This window comes from Xyrauchen texanus, chromosome 42, assembly GCF_025860055.1.
Source record: "Xyrauchen texanus isolate HMW12.3.18 chromosome 42, RBS_HiC_50CHRs, whole genome shotgun sequence".
Lineage (NCBI taxonomy): Eukaryota > Metazoa > Chordata > Actinopteri > Cypriniformes > Catostomidae > Xyrauchen > Xyrauchen texanus.
In genome coordinates, this window is record NC_068317.1 from 21,319,616 (window position 1) to 21,341,109 (window position 21,494).

At 41.9% G+C, this 21,494-nt stretch overlaps 1 protein-coding gene across 1 annotated transcript in view; it reads right to left on the reverse strand.

Annotated features, from left to right (window-relative positions):
- Positions 1 to 21,494, reverse strand: part of LOC127634829 (catenin delta-2-like) — a 422,761-nt gene that overhangs the window by 352,012 nt on the left and 49,255 nt on the right. Inside the window, exon 2 of the mRNA XM_052114524.1 lies at positions 8,971 to 9,101. Within this exon, the coding sequence (XP_051970484.1) occupies positions 8,971 to 9,096 (126 nt within the window). The 5' untranslated portion in view covers positions 9,097 to 9,101. The remainder of the gene's footprint in view (positions 1 to 8,970; positions 9,102 to 21,494) is intronic.

Genomic DNA, 21,494 nt, shown 5'->3' on the forward strand with positions numbered 1-21,494 from the left:
AAATCTGGAGAAGTCCACTCCACTAGACAAAATTTGTTTAATTGGAATGGCCCACAAAAGACATGCAAATAAAGGACTTTTAGTAATGATTACATAATTGTGTAAATAAATGCAAATATAACATACAACAGCGGAGACTGAGGCTAGCTGTTACAGAGTGAAGTTGTCACGAGGGCTATATCTCAGTAACGATAAGATTTGGAGTCAAAAGTCCATTGCGAAAATTTGAGCTTTCTCTAGCAGTGATTTAGTATGTTGGTTTCTGTGATGCAGTAGGTTTACCTCACAAATGGATTCTGCTGATCTATTGATGCACTGTAAATAAATATCACCTTGCACTAACATGCTTCTGCAGGTTGAGCCATCATTTGTTTTTACGAACATTAGCACATCTCCCAGTAGGTCCTAGTGGGCCCAGTTTTTAACCAGTTTAGTAACAGGTAGATTCGCGAAAATCTTCTGCATCACATTTGGTGGTAGCAGTGGGATGTAATAATTGTAATGTAATAATTGTAATTGTAAGATGGAAATGTAGCGTGGATGATGTGAGTGTATGTGTTGCAAGTGCTGATGTTCCCAACATCAAGTCATATAAACAGTTTCTTCTTACTAGTCAAACTTGTACACACTGATTGCTCATGTACTGTTTTTAGTCTTGTTTTTCCGTATTTTATGTTTTGTTTATATCTATCTAGTCAATAACAATGTCTTGTATAAATGTGCTGAAATTCTGTTTATTGTTTTATGTTGCTGCAGAACAGGAACCTGCTGTAAACCAGTTTTTAAACTGAGACCAGGCCCGTTTTACTGTAACTACACTGTTGCTGTTGAATTTTCCTGTATAATAAATGAAATTAATGAATGAATGAATCACAGTTTCAAACAACTAGTTCAAAACCCTCATACAGTTTTATATTTTTTTGTGTGAATTCTACTATCAAAGAAAATTTCCACTACTAAATTATAGCTCTCAGATAAAGAAGCGAACACAATCAAACCACACTGGCATATATTAAGACAGCAGTACTATATTAACTATAATTATAACAATATTATGAAGGCAGATATTTACATAAATGTTTAAATGTATTTAAATTAACTTTTATTTCAGGCCAGGGCATGTTGAAACATTTTTATTGGCACAGGTTGTCACGTGTTTTAAATGTCATAAATGCCTACAATTTATCAATTATAATATTTGTTGGTCAAAACAATGTTTTGCTATTTTTGGGCAGTGTGGGGGTTGGGTGTTTTCAATTAACTGTATCTTTTTTTCCTGGGTAATATCAGTGAAAATGTAACAAAATAATGAAAAAGAAGAATTTAAAAATGGAAATTTAATTATTATTATTATTTCTTTTTGTGAAGACTTTAATCTATGCAGAAATGTAATAAAAAAATAACCCTACCCTTAGAAATAATCAATGGTGTAATAAGTGTTACTAGCCCCGGTCTCCTCTATTTAAATATAAAATGCATCCAAATGTATTTAAACCACCATCATTATCATCAACACAAGAGCTCAAACCTGATAATGTTGCATAGTTTTTGCATCAATCAGTCATGTTAAACACTGCTTTACCAATTTAACATAGAATGCTTTTGAACTACTATAGAAATAACAAAGTGGTGATGGTAAGTAACTACACATTGTACAGGGATGTTTTACAAGTGTTAATGTGTTCTTGGAAGCTAGACAGCAGGAGGAGAATCTCTAAACAATACTACCACTAATTCACAAAGCCTTCTCATAGTGAATGTCTCGCAGACATAAACAGGTTTATTAATCAAAACTATCAAGAAACCCTAACACTGCACTACAGAGATGCTCAGTTCTGGTGTGATATGCTGTCTCAGCACACCCTGATTTTAATGTTCCTCTTTTTAAATCTGCACATTAAGCTATCTACATTTTAAAGCTCCCAACTCTTTCCCCGCCAAACACGGAATTTTCCGTGTTTTCTGAAAAAACGCTTCCCCGCCAAACACGGAATTTTCCGGGTTTCCGTGTTTTAGGTGTTATACGGTAAGGAAGACCCCTCCGCATGTTTTGAAAGAGTACGCAACTCTTTGATCAAAGAAACAGACTGCGATCGTCTCAAACATGAAGTGGAGTATTGAGAAGCTCAAAATATCAGACATAAACATGCCTTTTTATCAGCTTTTTGTCTGAAATGTTGTTTTTTGACAAAACCGACCTCTGTTCAAGTCGCAATAAAAAAGAACAAATGAAGATAAAATAAAATCGTTTTTTTGCCTAAAAGCAGAGGCTCAGATCTTTATTGTGATATATAGCATCTTCATATATTCATGGAAGAAAATATTCTGCGGGCCATTAAAGTTTAGCGAAAATCGTCAAAAACCCTGGCGGTGGCAGGCAACTTATTTTTAAAAACGCTGGCGGGGAAAGAGTTAAAATACTGATGAGAGAGTCAATGTCATAACTCTATGCAACTCAGTGAGAGAACCATTGTGAAGAAGAAGAAGAAGAAGAAGAAGAAGAAGAAGAAGAAGAAGAAGAAGAAGAAGAAGAAGAAGAAGAATTGGGCCGAAGTGCCACCTGCACAAACTTATTGGCTGTTCCAGGTGTGGCAGGGAATGGCTGCCTCCTAATGACTGTGAACTAAATCCATCATTGAGTAAATCACAGGTGGCCTTTTACTGCTGTGCTGGGTTTTGGCAAACATGAAGAATGTAATCAAATACAAATTACACACTATTATATGTTGCATACTGTGGTGTCAATTAAATCATTACCAAGACACATTCCCTTGGTGTAATAGTTCCACAGGCTCTGACTTTATGGCATTTTACTGATTTCCCCTCCATCTCTCAATATGCATTCATTGCTGCTGCACTGGATTTTGTCCTCAGGAACATTTCCTCCATCTAACATTCATCTTTACACACTACAGTAATTTTCCTCCAGCTTTCTTTCTCACACCTAATGTCCTTCTAAATATTTCAGGTTTTTCTTCACCTTTTAGCTTCTGATCTTTAAATGTCACACCTGAGCTTTAACTCTCTATAACCCTCTGGGCATTCAAAGGCTGAACGTCATTTTTAAAAATGTATATCTATACTCTATATTCCATTTAAAGGGATAACTCACTCCCATGTTGTTCCAAACCTGTATGAACCATTATGATTAACATAATGTTAAGCATCAGGCACCATTCCAATTCATTGCATCTTTTTTACATACAATGGAATTGAATTGTGACAGAGACTGAACATTTTACCAAACATCTGCTTCTGTGCTCCTAAGAAGAAAGTAAGTTAAACATGTAAATTATCACTTTAAGTGATATATGTATATATATATATTTACCACATTTGTGGTAAAATATGTAGCCTTGTTTGTTTCTTTTATACCTCCATTAAAATTAATTGTAATAACAACATATGATAACAGTACTTGTTTGCAGATAATATGTAGATAATTTACAGATAATGTTTTGTCCCACTCTTTTTCTCATCCGATTTCCTGATTCTAATATTTATGTTTCCTTTAATACTCCTTAAAATAATAGATACAATTTCATATAAATGTTGATTTCATCACAGTGGTTTGGTCACGATGAATGTCGAGGAGTACAGGGATAGGTTTGATCAGGAGGCGGGGTCTGTCAATCACAGTCGTACCCTCCCGCGGCTCAGCATCGCTTGTGTGTAGATTGCATCATTGTATTACTAATATTCTAGTAACCATGTTTTTTGGCAGAAACTACAGTTTTAATGCAATTAACTATGGTGTCAGTACAGTAATTTGGTGGTAATATAGTAACGTCTCTGTTACTGTCGTAACCTCCGTTCCCTATTGGAGGGAACGAGATGTTGTGTCGATGTAGTGACACTAGGGGTCGGTATTGGAAGCCCGATTCACCTTCAGATCTTTGAGAAAAGGCCAATGAGAAATAGGTGAGTTGAATTTGCATGCCACTCCCCCTGACATATAGGTATAAAAGGGAGACCGGAATGCGTATTCCGGATTGTGGATTCATTCAGGTTTTGCACTGAGGAGCCGAGACAAGGTCCCGGACATTACAGCAGTGCAGTTCAGCCTGTGGCAAGAGGAACACAACGTCTCGTTCCATCCATCAGGGAACGGAGGTTACGAGAGTAACCGAAACGTTCACCCTCTGTCACTCACTCGACGTTGTGTCGATGTAGTGACAATAGGGGTCCCAACAAGAAACACCACAAAGGCTTAACTGGTCATGTGTACTACCGATGCAGGTGTAGGCAAGCTACTATGAGCATAGGAACAGATGCATTCGGACTGCACGGAGCCTCCCCAGACGCCCCAGAACGTTGTGTGATTCCCCGCGGAGGCCACACCCTGCCCTGAGGGGGAGGGTATGAAAGTGGCAAATACGTCATATGGGCCCACGGGGGCCACTCATGGAAGAGGTACGGTGGTATGTCCGGCCCTTCTTAGGGGAGGAGTTTCTACAACACATGCAGAGGGGGCTCTGCCAAGGGAGACGCAATTCTACCTAAAAAAGAAGGAGACTGTATCACAGAAAATACACGCAGGAGGTTACTAGGGTAGCCGAGACCTGTGGAGCACTTACCCCAGTACAGGGCCTGTTAGCACATGTACTGGGTCTGACTATGGATTCCTCCACTGAATTCGTGAGTCAGAGGGCTAGGAGGAAGAACAACCAGGGTTCACAAGTCATGAACACACATGGGAGAAGAGCGCATGTCTTCACCTACCTGGAGGGGAAAGGCGCTATACACAAGCAATACACCCGGCCAGCTGTCTGTGTAATGAAACTTACCTGCTCGTACCTGAAAGAACACGAGATGAGTCCGGCTGCCCTACAGATGTCTGCTAGCGAGGTGTCATTGGCCAGTGCCCAGAGAAGGTCCTTCTTCAGGGGAATTTGCCAGGGAGGAGCTGTCACGTGGAGCGTGAGGTCCATGAACCAGGTCTGAGTGGGCCAGTACGGAGCCATGAGAATGACATGCTCCTCATCCTCCCTGACTTTGCACAGAACCTGTGTAAGTAGGCTCACTGTGGGGAATGCATACCTGCATAGCCCTCTGGGCCAGCTGTGTGCCAGCACATCTGTACCGAGGGGAGCTCCCGTCAGGGCATATCAGAGTGGGCAGGAGGTGGGAGGACTCCAGAAAGGCAAACAGGTCTACCTGTGCCTGGCCAAATCGACTACAAATAAGCTGGAACACCTGAGGATGGAGTCTCCACTCTCCCCTGCGCATTACCTGTCGTGACAGAGAATCTGTGTGACGTTGAGGTCGCCCTGGATGTGAGTGGCAAGCAACGACCTGAGTTGCTGCTGACTCCAGAGGAGGAGGCGATGGGCGAGTTGCTACATGAGACGGAAGTGTAAACCACCTTGGCTTATGCAGGCTACCGTCGATGTGTTGTCCTTCCGGACTGTGCCTGTTGCACACAGCACCCCAGCTGGGCTTGGAGGCGTCCATCATATCCACAAAGTGCCTGGACACTTGCTGTATATGGACTCCAGCCTGCAAGAATTAAAGTTCGGTCAAGGGCTGAAAAGGTGGCGACCAGCAGGCATGAAAGTAATGTGTGCCGTGGCGCCACATGTGTCTCGGGACTTGGGTCTGAAGCCAGTGCTGTAGCAGTCTCATATACATCAACCCAAGCAGAGTGACAGCTACTGAGGATGCCATATGCCCCAGGAGCCTCTGAAAGTATTTCAGTTGGACCGACATTTGCCACCTGGATAAGTTCAGGCAGTTCAGCACCAACTGTGCATGCTCATTCATCATTGACACCGAGTCTAACTATACGCTGAGAAAAGAGATGCTCTGAACTGGGAGAGTTTGCTCTTTTCTCAATTGACCCGAAGCCCTAGACAGCTGAGGTGCTTGAGTACCAGGTCCATGTGTGCACACATTAATTCTCGAGAGTGCGCTAGAATAAGCCAGTTGTCGAGGTAGTTCAGTATGCAGACACCCACTACCCTTAACAGGGCAAGGGCTGCCTCTGTGATCTTCATGAAGACATGAGGGGACAGGGACAAGCCGAAGGGGAGGACCCTTTACTGATACGCCTGGCCGTCGAGCGTGAACCATAGGAATGGTCTGTGTCATGGCAAAATCAAGACGTGGAAGTACGCGTCCTACAGGTCTACCGCCACAAAACAATCTTGATGTCGGATGCTCTTCAAAATGTCCTTCTGGGTCAGCATCTTGATCGAAAGTCTGTGCAAGGCCCGAACTTTTCAGGTCCAAGATTTGCCGAAACACACCCCCGTTCTTGGTAATGATGAAATAAGGGCTGTAAAACTCCTGTCTCATCACGGCTCATCACCAGGGACAGGTTCTATCACGTCCTTCTGTAGGAGGACCGCAATCTCTGCCAACAGGATGAGCAAGGGGCACTAATGGGAGGAACGTATCCAACTTTCCTTGGGGTGGGACCTCGCAGCGGGGGGGAGCAAGGAGTGCCATGTTGGGGAGCAGGGCTCCGACCCACAGTGGCCGCACTGAGGAGACCCTCGAAGCACTTACCTTGCTCTGTGCGCCAAATGTAAGTGGTCTGTTTACAAGCTCCGGTGTTTCTGCAGTCATCTCGGTCCTCGGGTCGCCCGTCTTATGGATGCTTAAGAGCACTCTTGTGGGTCTTTGCGGCCGGACGAGAAGCGGGGAGTGTCCCTCTCCTGCGGGGGGCTCTACGCCGGGGCTGAGAGCTGAGCTCAGGCTGGGGTGGGGTCGCTTGCTGGGTTGGGGTTGCCGCAGGGGGACGCCCTCGACGAACAGACGGGGTGTGCACTCTTCAGATGTGCTGGATCGCCTCAGTCTGCTGTTTCACTGCTGAGAACTGCTGGGCAAAGTCCTCAACAGTGTTGCCGAAGAGGCTGACCTGGGAAATGGGGGCATTCCTGGGAACCGTGCCTTGTCCCTCAGCCACAGGAGGTGCTCCTGGACCACAAGCATGCACTTTGACCTTAGTCGCTCGGAGGGCGAGGGTGGCGAAGGCGAGAACCCAGGAACCAGTCATCATGCCGCAACTGCTGACGGGTGAGGGGTACATTTTCCACTTAAGCCCAACAATTGCAGCAGCCCAGGCAACCATGGCAGTCAGCGCCGCGTCTGCCTCGGACTGGGCTGCCACATCCGAAGGCGGCAGACCGGTCGAGTCCTCGGAGTCTGAAATCACCAATGCACTCTCCGATGCAGCGATATATCATCTGGCTCACGAGCTCCGGAAGAGCAAGGCTGGTGGTGGGGCAAGCCTGCATCATCCCAGTGCTGGATGGAAGCGAATGAGCATACCGTGGTGTGGACGGTCTGTGGGGATTTACATGGCGGAACCGTACCCACTGAAGCCCCCTTCAGTGTCAACCAAAACGGTCTCAAGGGGGAGAAATTTTTCCCACGGAAGAAGGAAAGCTTCCCCAAAGTAGCTTTCCCTTGGAAGAAGGAAAGCCATGACCGCAACATTGCCATGGTCATGTTCTTGCAGTGAGTGTTTGTGTTCGCTGTCCTTTTCTGCATATTGCGGCCCATTTGGCATAGTTTTTTATAAACATATCTTTTATTACGAGGATTAACCCCTTGAGATGAAGCATCTCGTTTTCGAGGGGGTCCTCCAGTACATCAAAGCAAAAAAAGAACCAAAACAGCAGAGCAAATATCACGGTCAAAAACCGCACAACAAAACACAACAACACACACACACCAGCTCACAATGCTCAACCCCACCCTACCCAACACGATCCCTATAGATAACATGATAGAGAAACAACCACATGACTAGCATTGCACAAGGTCAAGGACTAAGAGTAATACAAAAGAAAAAAAAAGAAAAAATAAATTGAGGATAAAAATAACAATAATAATAAATAAATGAATAAAAATGAAGACATAAAAATTAGAATTAATAAACACATGACCATTGAAGCCCATGGTCAAACAAACAAAACTAGAAACAAAGACAAATATTCGAAGATTTTCCTCGAGAGCCCTTCGAAACGCTGTAAGTGAAGTTAAAGAACGGATAAAAAGAGGAAGATTGTTCCAATCATATGGAGCCTTAAAACAAAATGCATACTTGCCTACTTGTTTTTTAACTCTAGGAACAACAAAAAAAAATCTGATCATTGTATCGCAGGCTGTATAGCGAATTATAAAGCACCAAGTGTTGCTTGAGATAAACTGGATAATTCAAGTAAAAACTTTTAAAAATAAACTGTAACCAGTGAGACTGTCTCCTGGCCGAAGGGGCCAACCAGGACAACTGTCTGTATAACACACAGTGGTGTGTCCTCTGTGTCCATCGGGAGTTTGCAGGCCTCCCGATGGCCAGTCCTCCCTTGATCAGCCCCAAAGTGCGTCGGCCCACCCGGAAAATGCCCAATATGCCAGATTACCAGTCCAGCCCTGCCAGTCTCCCTTTTATACCCATATGTCAGCATGCAAATTCAACACGACAATTTATCATTGGCCTTTTCTCAAAGATCTGAAGGTGAATCGGGTCCCCAAGAGCGACCCCTAGTGTCACTACATTAAAAAAACTTCGAGTGAGCGACAGAAGGGTAACCATGGTTAATTTTGTGGTTACTGTAAATGTATAAAAATACCATGGTGAAACTATGGTTAATGTAGTAAAATCAAGGTTATTTTTCTAAGGTAAAGTTTAAGGTTAGATTTAGGAGTAGAGGTTAATTTAGTGTCTATGGGACACAAAATAAACACAATAACACACTGCAGCGATGCCCATACTGTATGTTAGTATTTAAATGTGGGTGTAAATAGCAAATACCATTAATTGCACCAATGTGCATCTAACATCTGCCTTTACTTTTTGTTTCTCAGAAAGAGTAAAGTCCAGCACCAGAGTTAACGGTGTCACAAGAGTCATGGACAATAACGCACATAATTCGACTTCCACAGCATAAGTAAAACCCTTTATATGGCTTTCTGTCTACAATGTGCTCAGAGAGTTACAATGGTTATCAGAGATCTTACCTGCTCTTTGACTGAGGCCAGAATGGCAGAGGTGGTCTCGGTTTCTGCTCCATCTCCATTAGAAGCATTAAGCCCTGGGCTGAGCATGGCCTTCTGTGCATCAACAGGCTGGTCTGGAACAGGCATGACTTCTGGAGAGGACAAAATACAGCTCAGTTACACATCTTCAATATTCTATGCAGAGTATGGATCTTCAAGGTTGACCAGTGTCATGAGAGTAAAATTTTTACATTAAGCTGCTTACTCATTCATTCCTTGCAAACATCATACAACAGACCAGGTCATTAATTTCCAAAGGAGAGTTGCATGGGGGTTTGTTGTTGTCTGTAAATCTGCGGGTGCTGGATTATATTTGAGCTTTGGATGGAGTTAAATATTTTGACTTGTGCAACTACTATGTGAATGTCCAATTAGATGTTTTCCAATAAGAACTATGATCACAAACTTCTGTAAAGTGAAATCTTTCATCAAACCTTACATGCATCATACTTATTTATTCATAACTGTCCTTTCTGCATAAGTCTGAATTTATTTATGTTGTTTAACACCGTATCCTTAGGCAACCCATAATATGTTCCTCCCAAGATTACTGGTGGTCATTTGTCCTATGGGTAGCTATTTATTCATTATTCATTCATCCCACCATGGTCAATAAAAGGGTAATTAACATCACAGATCTGTATGGGTGAACAAGCACCCAGACGTGCGTAGTTACCTCTGAGAGTGTGCAAAAAAAATTGCAATGACGGGAAAATGATGTGCTTATAAATTTCACAGTTTGATCTAGGCCACATGATGTCACATAAGGGTCAGTCTTTTATTGACAAATACATTTTTCCATTACAAGCATTACCAATGAAAGCCATTCAATCAACATTTTAAGTTCTTTTTTATGTTCTATCCTTTACAAACACTCCTGTGGTAAACAATTAAGTAAATGTGAAAGAGAACCTGAAACATTATTAGGCCCTGGAGGTATATGCTTATTTAGGCCAATATTTGCTTCGAACATAACTGTAGGTGACCTCCAATAAAATCTCCAGCTTAAAGTTATTTTGCTACAACTATGTTGTTTTAACTCTTCAAAAGACGCAACGCTCCAGTCAGATTCTGTGCCCACATTGCTATAGTCAGGCACACAATAGACCAAGTGAAGGCATGCAATATTGGTATAAAACTCCAACAGTTTAACATGAGGCTGACATTTGCACTGAATTTCGTTAAATATCTTATTAAAGTGGGACAAAATGACAATACATCTCTCATTACAAAGGTGCACTCTTAGCAATGTAACCTCTGATGACAAACAAAAGGGATTTTGTGTGCATGCTGCATGTGTTGACCGAAGTAATAATGAATAGGGCTACTTGTAAAAACTTACAACTATAAATCCATATTTGGTTTTGGTAATGAGACCAAGATATTAAAGAGGACAATTTGACATCAATGCAAACCACCCCTCAACTTATCATGGAATAAAACATTTGGATCTACATGTATCACTTATCTTTTCAATTCAAAATAGTGAAAATCTAAAACTAAACTCCCACTGTGTACTATAGTAGTAAATTAGCAAATGTCAGTTAGATATGTTTGTACGTTTGGACACAGGAGGAGTTGGGAAACAATGAGGCAGTTCAAGTAAGGTCTTCGATATTCATTTCACACTGCACACTCTTGGCCTCTTGGGATTTTCACTCAAAAGGATAAACACTCTCTGAACATAAACTCTCAATACAGTATCTTAATAACATATACTCTTCATACACTCTCAGAAGACGTCACGCCACACACTTGTGTAGCTCTCTCTCCTCTCTTGCGTGTCTTGACTGCTTTTTAAGGTCTTTATCAAGTATCACTGTAACAAGAAACAGTTGTTTGTAATAACGCCAACCAGCTTGACAAGCCACACCACTCCCACTGAAGTGCTGAATGGCTGAAGTGCCAGGTACAAACAAGTGATCCGCACATTGATATCCTTCATGTGGTGGAGCCACTGAAGTGGGGCGTGATCTGAACAGAGGGTGAGGGTAAAGATGGCCCACTTGACACACCTTCTCAATGGAGCTGTACATTGTTTCCCTCAGAGTGAGTTTACAGCTAATGTACAGCACCAACCCCCCCATCCCCCCTCCCTCCACCTCCTGCAACAGCGCTGCCCCCGGCACTCCGTCATCAGCAAAATAAAGGGGAGATAGAAATTTGGAGCATGTAAGAGCGGTCTCCAACAAAGTGCATATTTTACTATTAGAAAAGACTGTTGGCATGACTCCTTCCACTGGACCGGATCAGGAGCCCCCTTCCTAGTGAGATCAGTCAGCGGGCTGGGTGTGTCTGAGTAACTAGGCACAAACCTTCGGTAGTAGCCAGCTAGCCCCAGAAACTGTCTCACCTCCTTTTTGGTCTTGGGCAGACCGTGATTACTGCGGTTTTGTTAAATTGGGGACGCACCTGCCAACGGCCCAAGTGGAACCCCAGATACCGAACTTCCACCCGCCCAATTGCACACATCTTCAGGTTGGCTATGAGCCCCGCCCATCGCAGCGACCTCAGGATTACTCTCAGATGCTGCATGTGCCGCATATGCCATTTGTGGCCTAAAAATTTTGTCCATTTGAGATGCTGAAATGGCAGGGGCCCCAAACAAACCGAAAGGAAGGGTCACAAATTGGTGAAACCGGAAGGTGTTGAAAAAGCATTTTTTTACTCAGAAGTTTGGTGCTGGGCACTTCGTTCAGGAGCGGGTTTGGTTATTAGCAATCATTAATATTTATCAAAGATAATTATTAATTATTAATATCAATAGAACATTGATTAGAATCAATGTTAGCTTTTTAATCCTTTAAATCAACAATCATCAAAGACAACCTCAATTATCAAATTCAATAGAATATGAATTATTATCAAAGATAATAATGAATTATTAAAATCAATAGAAAATTTATTAGAATTAACACTAGCTTATTGATCCTTCAAATCAACAATCATCAAAGATAATTATGAATTATCAAAATCAATAGAATATTAATAAGGATTAATATTGCCAGGGCACCACGCTAGAATCAGGGTCTAATTACCAGACAGTATAGCAGTCTCACTATAGGACTGTTCTCATAGGAAAGTCAACATCCAGAGAACATCGCCATTCAAAAGGAAAACAATGAAGGCTTGAATTCGAGCACTGACATCTCCTGCCAGCCCTTGACATAGGTGCATGAAATACCAAAACACTTCTCTTTAAAATATAACAAAGTTTATTAATGCAGTAATATCAATTAATAATCAATACAATGTAGTCAATAAACTTCCGACTTCCAACAACAAACTAAACAGTAACATGATTAGCTATGGTAAAATATAAGCCTATAACACATGGGAGGAAGGTGTGTGTGTGTGTGTGTGTGTGTGTGTGTGTATGTGTGAGCGTGTATTTATCACTTTGTGGGGACCAAATGTCCCCATAAGGATAGTAAAACCCGAAATGTTTGACCTTGTGGGGACATTTTGTCGGTCCCCATGAGGAAAACAGCTTATAAATCATACTAAATTATGTTTTTTGAAAATGTAAAAATGCAGAAAGTTTTCTGTGAGGGTTAGGTTTAGGGGTAGGGTTAGGTTTAGGGGATAGAATATAAAGTTTGTACAGTATAAAAACCATTATGTCTATGGAAAGTCCCCATAAAACATGGAAACACAACATGAGTGTGTGTGTGTGTGTGTGTGCGTGTGTGTGTGTGTGTGTGTGTGTGTGTGTGTGTGTGTGTGTGTGTGTGTGTGTGTGTGCGTGTGTAAGGAGTGGTGCGCACAAAATGACGGACGTGGCTCTCATAGAGAGTACGTCAAACGAGGTTTCCAGCCAGAGAATATTTCCGTGAATGTGGGCAGAGAGAGACTGGTTAATGGCGTCCGCCCAATTAGCGTGTGTCTCCGCTTGTACAATAATTAGGGACAAAGCTGAGCTTTATCGTCACATTATCTACTCACGAAATGTGTGTGTGGGGCTGCGTGTGTGAGCGGTTTGTAAGAGAGAAAGAGAACAGGGTAACGGCACCAAAGCCAGTTTTAGCGATCGTGGTTGAGAAGGCAACTGCTAGTTTATCACTCAGAGACACAGTGAACAGCTCGTAATCCATCTGCTGCAGCCGTTGGTTCTTTAATGTATAAACTCAGTGTGCCGGTCTCTCTCTGGTATTTCTTGGCTGCTTTTTGAGGTCTCTCAAAGACCTCTCCACTATCACTGTAACAAAAAACTATTACAAATTATGGCAACCAGCTTGAAGAGCCACACCACTCCCTCTATCCTGAAAAAAGACACATGACCATGCCCCCAACCCCAGAGACAGTATAAAGAAACTCATGTCATGAGAGATGCAACCTTTGAAGCATCTTTATTTATTAAAAAAATTAGCTGGGTTGAAATCAAGATAAATGGTTCTGTAGGACAATCTCTGGGTGTTCTGTAATTCCCAGTGGTTGTTGTGTCCAAGCCTGCCAACGTTGTTTTCTTATTAATAAAAATTACTTGCCTCTTCACACATGACAGTGTGCCCCACCTAGCTTTCTGAATCTGATTATGCCTACTCAGACCACCATTTCCACATTATTTAACCAGTTCCAATCTTCTATTTACATATTAGCATGGCTGGTAATTATTTGGGTTACCCCAAATTCACTCTGCTTATCTACAGGAAAAAAAAATATAGCAAATCCAAAATAATTAATTCTGAAGTTCAAAGTTTTACAGAAACATGTCTTACCCAATGTGAATTTCTGTGATTTTGCATGAGTGTGACACCACACAAATGGCCACACATCATTAGAATCTGTGGAGTGAAGATACACTATTGATGAGATATCTGTTACATCAAGTGATGAGAAAAGGCACAGCCTGACACTTGTGATGATTGGAGGATCCGTCTGATTGAAAATTTCACTGCCTGTATAGCTCTCCGCTGGTCCTCAGAGTGACCTACAAAAGAAAGATTGGTACACTGTGCAAAAATGCACTGCCTTAGTTGTTTTCATCCTCTTTAGTTGTGCTGAAGTCAAATGTGCCCTGATAAAAGCCTAGGTAAATAGATAAAAAAAAAAATTACAACTATTTTTCACCAGATGAATGCTCTGTACCAGGAAAGTTTGTAATAGGCTACATCATTATAGTCTCTGTATTTAACACAAACTCTACTTGTATTAGGGCTGAAATGGTTAGTTGACACTATCGACAACATCGACAACAAAAATTGTCGACAACTGTCCGTTGTCGAATAGTCGTTTGATCTCATTTAACGTAACATGAGATCACATTAAACTCTAATGATGACACTCGAGAGCGGCACTTCAGCTCGCGCCTGACTGAGGAGAGGAAGAATTACACAGCTCACAGTCCAGATGCATTCTAAACTTTCCAAACAGCTTAAGGTGATGTAGATCACAAAGTATGAGGGAATATAATACAAAAATACAAAATAAGTAAATACAGAAGCACTCTCATTGTGGAATAAGTAGAGCTGGAGTTACCACTCAGCTGAAGCAAAACTTGGGTGTCAAACGTCTTTAAAGCAAACACCCCAGTGTTACATATTAAATGAAGTTATATTTAATGCATTATAGCTTTATTAAAGTTAAAATAATATGAAAGCAGATCATGTAAATAACTACAAACTCTGAAACTGGCATTTCTCTGTGCGGTCAGCACATCCTCTATGAGCTGCACGAATGTCCCAGTCTAAGGGGGAGAGATTGAAACTGCACCCAGCTGATGTTCACTCTGTCACGGGGATGCTCATCCCTCGATCGTGCGCGCTTAATGCAGCTAGTTTATAACATGATGGCTCGCAACTTATTGAATCATAATATATGACACTGTGCATTTCCAATCGTGAAGAAAATTGGCAATACGCAGCTTTATTAATAAGAAAGAGTTTGTTTTTGTGCGTTAAAGATGGATTAAAGTGAACAGAATGGTGAGTGAGGTAGTCCTCGCCCCATTTTACACTGCAACAAAAAACGTTTTTGAATTGTTTTTGTTTTGCTTGTTCCCTGCCTGTCACGCACTTAACGTTGTGTCAGTGATAGTGACACTAGATGTTTGATCTTGAGAGCCTCAATCACATTTGCTTACAATAGAAAAGGCTAATGAGAATTGGCAAGTGGAATTTGCATGCTACTCTCTGCCCCGGACATGCGGGTATAAAAGGAGATGGCGTGCACCCCACATTCAGATTTTTTTTTCGGTGCTGAATGCATGTTGTGTTCGTCCTCTCACCTTTCGCTATGCTGCTGGATTCTTGCGGCGCATATCAGCGGTCACCCTTGCACGGTCACCCTTGAACATTCGAGTGTTGTGCTTCCCCTGGGCGCTGAATCTGCAGGTGCTAAAAGAGTATATTTTCTTCTAAAAGAGCTGCTACAACAAATGCTAGGCATCTTTTTAAAGATGTCCTTCAGTGTTTGCACTACTGGATGTGGCTGTTATCTCTCCCCTATGGATACCCATGAAATCTGTCTCGAGTACATGGAATGCCAGCATGCTGATGTGGCTTTCGTGGAAGGGTTGTGTTCTCATTTCGAGAACATGCCCATGAGAATGTTGCGGTCGTGGTTCACGAGAATGAGAATGCTCCCCAACCTGGTCCGTCCTGGGCTGATGCTCAGCCGGCCGGGTCGGCAAGCACCATAGGCGATCTGGATGTGGACATGGGAGTGTTTCCACCACAAAGTCACAGCGCGTACTCTGGGCCAGACGATGTCATCTCTTAATAATAATAATAGTACATAAGTCTTATATAGCGCTTTCCAAGGAACTCAAATACGCTTTACAAATGAAACAATCAATGGTGAGAGTGGTATTATAGATTGTAGGCAAGGTGAAACAGATGGGTTTTGAGCAGTTTTTTGTAGGTGGTTAGTGAGTCCGAGTTTCTGATGTGGATGGGGAGTGAGTTCCAAAGGGTGGGGGCTGCGATGGCGAATGCTCGGTCCCCCAAAGTTCGGTGTATTGATTTGGTGATGGGTTTGAGAAGGCCTAAGTCGGCAGAGCGGAGGCGTCGGTAGGGGCGGTGATGCTGTAAGAGGTCTGTGAGATATGGAGGTGCCAAGTTATTGAGGGCTTTGTAAGTGATGAGCAGAACTTTGTAATGGATGCGCTGTTGTACAGGGAGCCAGTGAAGCTGTTGAAGGACAGGGGTGATGTGGTCTCTGGAGCGGGTGTGGGTGAGGAGGCGGGCAGCAGAGTTTTGAACGTATTGCAGTTTTTTTATATCAGAGGATGGGAGACCATATAGGAGACTATTGCAGTAGTCGAGTCTTGATGTAATGAATGCATGAATGAGAGTTTTTGCAGCAGATGTGGAAAGGGTAGGGCGTAGACAAGCAATATTACGTAGGTGGAAAAAGGCAGTTTTGGTGATATGACGGATATGGGGCTTAAATGTGAGTGTGGGGTCAAAAATGAAACCAAGATTTCGGATCTGGGTAGAGGTGGTAACTGTATGGCCATCAACGGAGAGAGTGAAGTCTTGGGAGGAGGGAGGAGTGATTTGGGACCAATGACGATGATTTCCGATTTATTGCAATTTAGTTTAAGGAAGTTGGCGTTCATCCAGGATTTTATTGCAGAGAGGCAGGTTGTGATGGTTAATACTGTGGCAGGAGTGATGGATCTGGTGCTAAGGTATAGTTGTGTGTCGTCTGCGTAACTATGGAATTTTAATCCATGCTTATGAATGATAAGTCCAAGGGGAAGCATGTACAGGATAAACAGAAGGGGACCTAGCACCGAGCCTTGAGGGACTCCGTGATTGACAGGTATGGTGTGAGACGTACAGTTGTTGATGGATATGAATTGAGATCTGTTGGTAAGGTAGGAGGTGAACCAGGAGAGAGCTGAGCCAGAGATGCCAAGATGTTGTAGGCATTGTAAAAGGATGGAGTGGTCAATGGTGTCGAAGGCGGCAGAGAGGTCAAGTAGGAGGAGGATGGAGAGGGAACCAGAGTCAGAGGCTGAGCAGGAGGTCATTTGTTACTTTGAGTAGTGTAGTTTCAGTAGAGTGATGAGTACGGAATCCAGACTGAAAGGTTTCAGTAGAGCTGATTTGATAGGAGGTGGTGTTTTAGTTGAGAGGCTGACCGAGCGTTCCAGGATTTTAGACAGGAAAGGTAGGTTAGAGATGGGGCGGAAGTTGTTGGGGTTGTCAGGATCCAGGCCAGGTTTTTTAAGTATTGGTGTGATGGCTGCAACTTTGAAGGAAGAAGGAACTGTTCCAGAGGTGAGAGAAGAGTTGATGATAGCCATGATGAGTGGGCTGAGGCAGGGGAGGCAGTGCTTGACCAGTGCAGATGGAATGGTGTCCAGTGGGCAGGTTGTGAGGTGGATTTTGTTGAAGTGGTTAGTGAGATCGGTTTCTGTAATGACTGATAGGGAGGGGAGAATGATGTGAAATGGAATGGATGAGTCAGATTGAGGGTCTGTGCTGGGTGAAATGTTCACAGATAGTTCTTGGTGAATGCTGTCGATTTTGTATTTAAAGAAGTCGATGAAATTATTGCATTTGTCCATGGTGAATAAGTGAGTGATGTTGTCAATGGGTTTGAGTAATTTATTAACTGTGGCAAACAGAGTCCGAGGGTTGGAGGATCCAGAGTGAATGATCTCAGAGTAAAATGCTGTGCGGGCTGATGTGAGCGCTGATCTATAATGATGGCTGTGAACCTTGTAGGCTTGTAGGTGTACAGTGAGTCCAGTTTTCCACCATCTCTTGTGGTCCAACTTGTTTTTAAAAACTCTTTCATCCTCAGATCTTGGCTCAGCAGACTTTTATATTTATTATATAATGCAAACATATGTAGACTGGGTAATGTTTGTTCCATTTCTCAATGATACAGCTCATTTATTTCACCGTGGTTTGCACTTGTAAAGGAAGCACAGACATTACAAACCCCTGGGTAGGCAAATGGTGCATCTCTGGGGGCTCTCTGGAGTGGATTGGCCCATGTCAACCTTAGCTTTAAAGAAATCAACAGAGAGTATATTATCATACCACATGCACTGAAATGTAGCTAATCCAATTAACAATAATCTAAAGGGGCATTTCAGAGTGTAATCACAAAAATATATGATCAAAATAATCTACTGAAATACTCTAAAATAAGTTTCAGGGTTGGTGTGGCTTCTTAAATGTGATGTGATCTAATAATCATTCACTTGGCTGAACACACACATGGGTAAATCTTTGTCTATCATTGCAGTATATTTCACATGTTTCTCATTTAGGGACTGATTCAGGTCAACACTAAACTACATGAACCAACTTTGCTTTAAAGCAGATGTAACTTTTTCTGTGTTAAATTACTTTATCTTATCCCAGCTTAATATTCAGAGATAACTGTAAGTAAGCCATTTATAGGTTGAGTTTCTAGATAACTGTAAACAGTGTCTGTGGCGCTCTAAATAAGTCCTCTGTTTGTTTTGAGTGACCCATCCATACCAATTCAGCAGCATTGACTGAGAAGAGGGGCGTATTCAGAAAGCAGTTTGAAAACAAAAATAAATTTTTGCAACTCCTTTCGGAGGAGCTAGTGGCACAGAAATTGCCCTCATTTACTTTATTGACACACGTTCCTGGTCCTGCTGTGTTCAGTTAATCGATGCACATTATTACAAAGGCAAAAGATGTCTTTCATCAAATTATTTGCTCTGCCTCTGAAATAACAATTATTTTTCAGCTGATGAAAATAATGTTAATCAACAAGCAAACAAGCAGATATTTACAAACTGCAGAAAACAAGAATGAAGCAAAGTGACATTCATGTGTCTGAAATTAATCCAACTGTTCAACTAAACTAGGTTTGTGACAGAACAACATGCTTCCAGAGCGCCTTTTTTTTTTTATAAAATTGCCTTTATTATGATCAGCATATCAAAGATGCAAAGATGGCAAGGACAAACAACCAGTAATTTGATAGTACTAGTAGTGGAGATCTCATGAGAATGTTTCCATTATTTGATATTTATATTCCATTTATAGGCCTCCTTAACTTTAGCTAACATTATTTTAAGCTTTACTATCGTGATGTACATTGTTTGTTGTTGGAAGATTTTAACTTAAGATTTTTAACTTAACTTAACTAAGGTTTTTCAGACTTTTACATTTTCCACATTTTCTCTTGGGGTACCCCTGAACCCCGATAATGTATATTTCTTAAGTCATAAGGCCTGATATGCCCTTTAGGTTTCTAAAGTATTCAAACACAAAAACTGGACTGTTGTCATTAAGTTTAAAAACAAACAGTTGATTTTTAACTTTTAATATTTATATCAAAGTGCACTCGATTGATAAACTAATTGAAATATTTGAATCTTTTGGTAGAATATATCCCAAACCCTACTACTTTGGCATTGTCTCTGTGGCCCCAATGTCATAATCCTTGCCTAATTTTGAAGAGACTATTTTGACTTTGTAAAAGAACAAATCATGAAGTACTATTGCTGCCAACTTGTAAATTTATAATAGCCATTTAATCAAATTGATAAAGCATTCCTTATGTAATAGCTACAGTACATTAGCTACAGACACCATGAAAGTTGTTGTCCGGACATTTGCTGAGAAGGAAATGTTGAGAACGGACCTCTTGCAACTTTAATTGAATACATCTGCCATAGATGCTCAATTGAATTGAGATATGGGGAATTTGGAGGTCAAGTCAACACCTTGAACTCTTTGTCATGTTCCTCAAACCATTCCTGAAAATGTTTTGCAGTGTGGCAGGGCGCATTATCCATCTCAAGAGGCCATTGCCATCAGGGAATACCTTTGCCATGAAGGGGTGCACGTGGTCGGCAACAGTCTTTAGGTAGATAATATGTGTCAAAGTAACCTCCACATAAATGCTAGGACCAAGGATTCCCAGCAGAACATCACCCAGAGCATCACACTGCCTTCAACAGCCTGCCTTCTTCCCATTGTGCATCCAGCTGCCATCTCTTCCCCAGGTAAATGACGCACTAAAAGAAAACATGATTCATCAGACAAGGTCACCTTCTTCCATTGCTCCATGGTCCAGTTCTTACGCTCACGTGCCCATTGTAGGCACTTTCAGCGGTGGACAGCGGTCAGCATGGGCACTCTGACCATTCTGCGGCTTTTCAGCCCCATATGCAGCAAGGTGCAATTCATGATGTTCTGACACCTTTCTATCATGCCCAGCATTGCGTTTTTCAGCAATTTGTGCTACAGTAGCTCTTCTGTGGGATTGGACCAGACGGGCTAGCCTTCGCTCCTCACATGCGTCAATGAGCCTTGGGCACCCATGACCCTGTCACCGTTTCACCGGTTGTCCATCCTTGGAACACTTTTGGTAGGTACTAACCACTGCATACTGGGAACCCCCCCCCCAAGACCTATTGTTTAGGAGATGCTCTAACCCAGTCGTCTCACTATCACAATTTGTCCCTTGTCAAAGTTGCTCAGATACTTACTCTTGCCCATTTTTCCTGCTTCCAACACATGAAATTCAAGAACTGACTGTTCGCTTGCTGCCTAATATATCCCACCGCTTGACAGGTGCCATTGTAATGAGATAATAAATGTTATTCATTTCACCTGTCAGTGGATTTAATGTTGTGGCTGATCAGTGTATATGTATTCTTAATATGATTAATTTGTCTAGTTTGTTTAATGGCCATTAAAGTATGTTTATGTTTCCCCCTTATTATGTTTATTGGTGCTGGACGCTATCGCATATATTCCCCAGTTTTGTGTATGTCAAGCAGTCATGTCTTGGAGTGTTTTAGGGACAACAAGTCACCACTGAAGCTATTGCTTGCTATAGTTTTTAGACCTCTGTTTGTATTTAGGAAGCAGTAAAAGTAACACATTTTTCCAAAGAGTTAAAATTTATTTGAAAATATTTCATTTTTCTTCTTTTTTAAATTTAGATTCTCTTTTTTTTGTCACATTGGTTTATCCCTTGATTGGGTTTTGCATTAGTAGTTCATTTTTGTACCCCTGTGCTTGGGAAAATAAACCCCCAAAAATATTTTTGCACAATTTGTTGCTTCTGTGTCTGCTTGTCTGGTCATATCCATCACAGTCATAAATGTTGTCAGTGTGCCAAGACCAAGTTGTAGCTAAGTGGGCGTTTTGTATTTGTAAGAGCAACCTGCCTTCACAAAAAAAAAAAATGCTCCCCCAGTCCCCCTCATCGGGGGTCTCGGAGAGTGTGTGCAGAATAATTCAATAAAAACATGCTACATGACAGCAGATCTAATGAGGTTCATACGCTGTAGCTACTGATTGTATCAAACAAGCTGCTTGATGTCTCATTATCAATGAAAACTGACAACATACATCCATCAGCACTCCCACTCATTTCCAAACCATGTTCAGGGAAAGCAAGAGATCAGAGACCATTTATTTAAAACACACTTGTCAACTTCATGATGTCCGTTTTAATGGGGTACTTATGAACGAGAATGAGAGAGCGAAAAAGCTTCAACCATTTTCAAAAAGGCGAAGCCAAAAAGG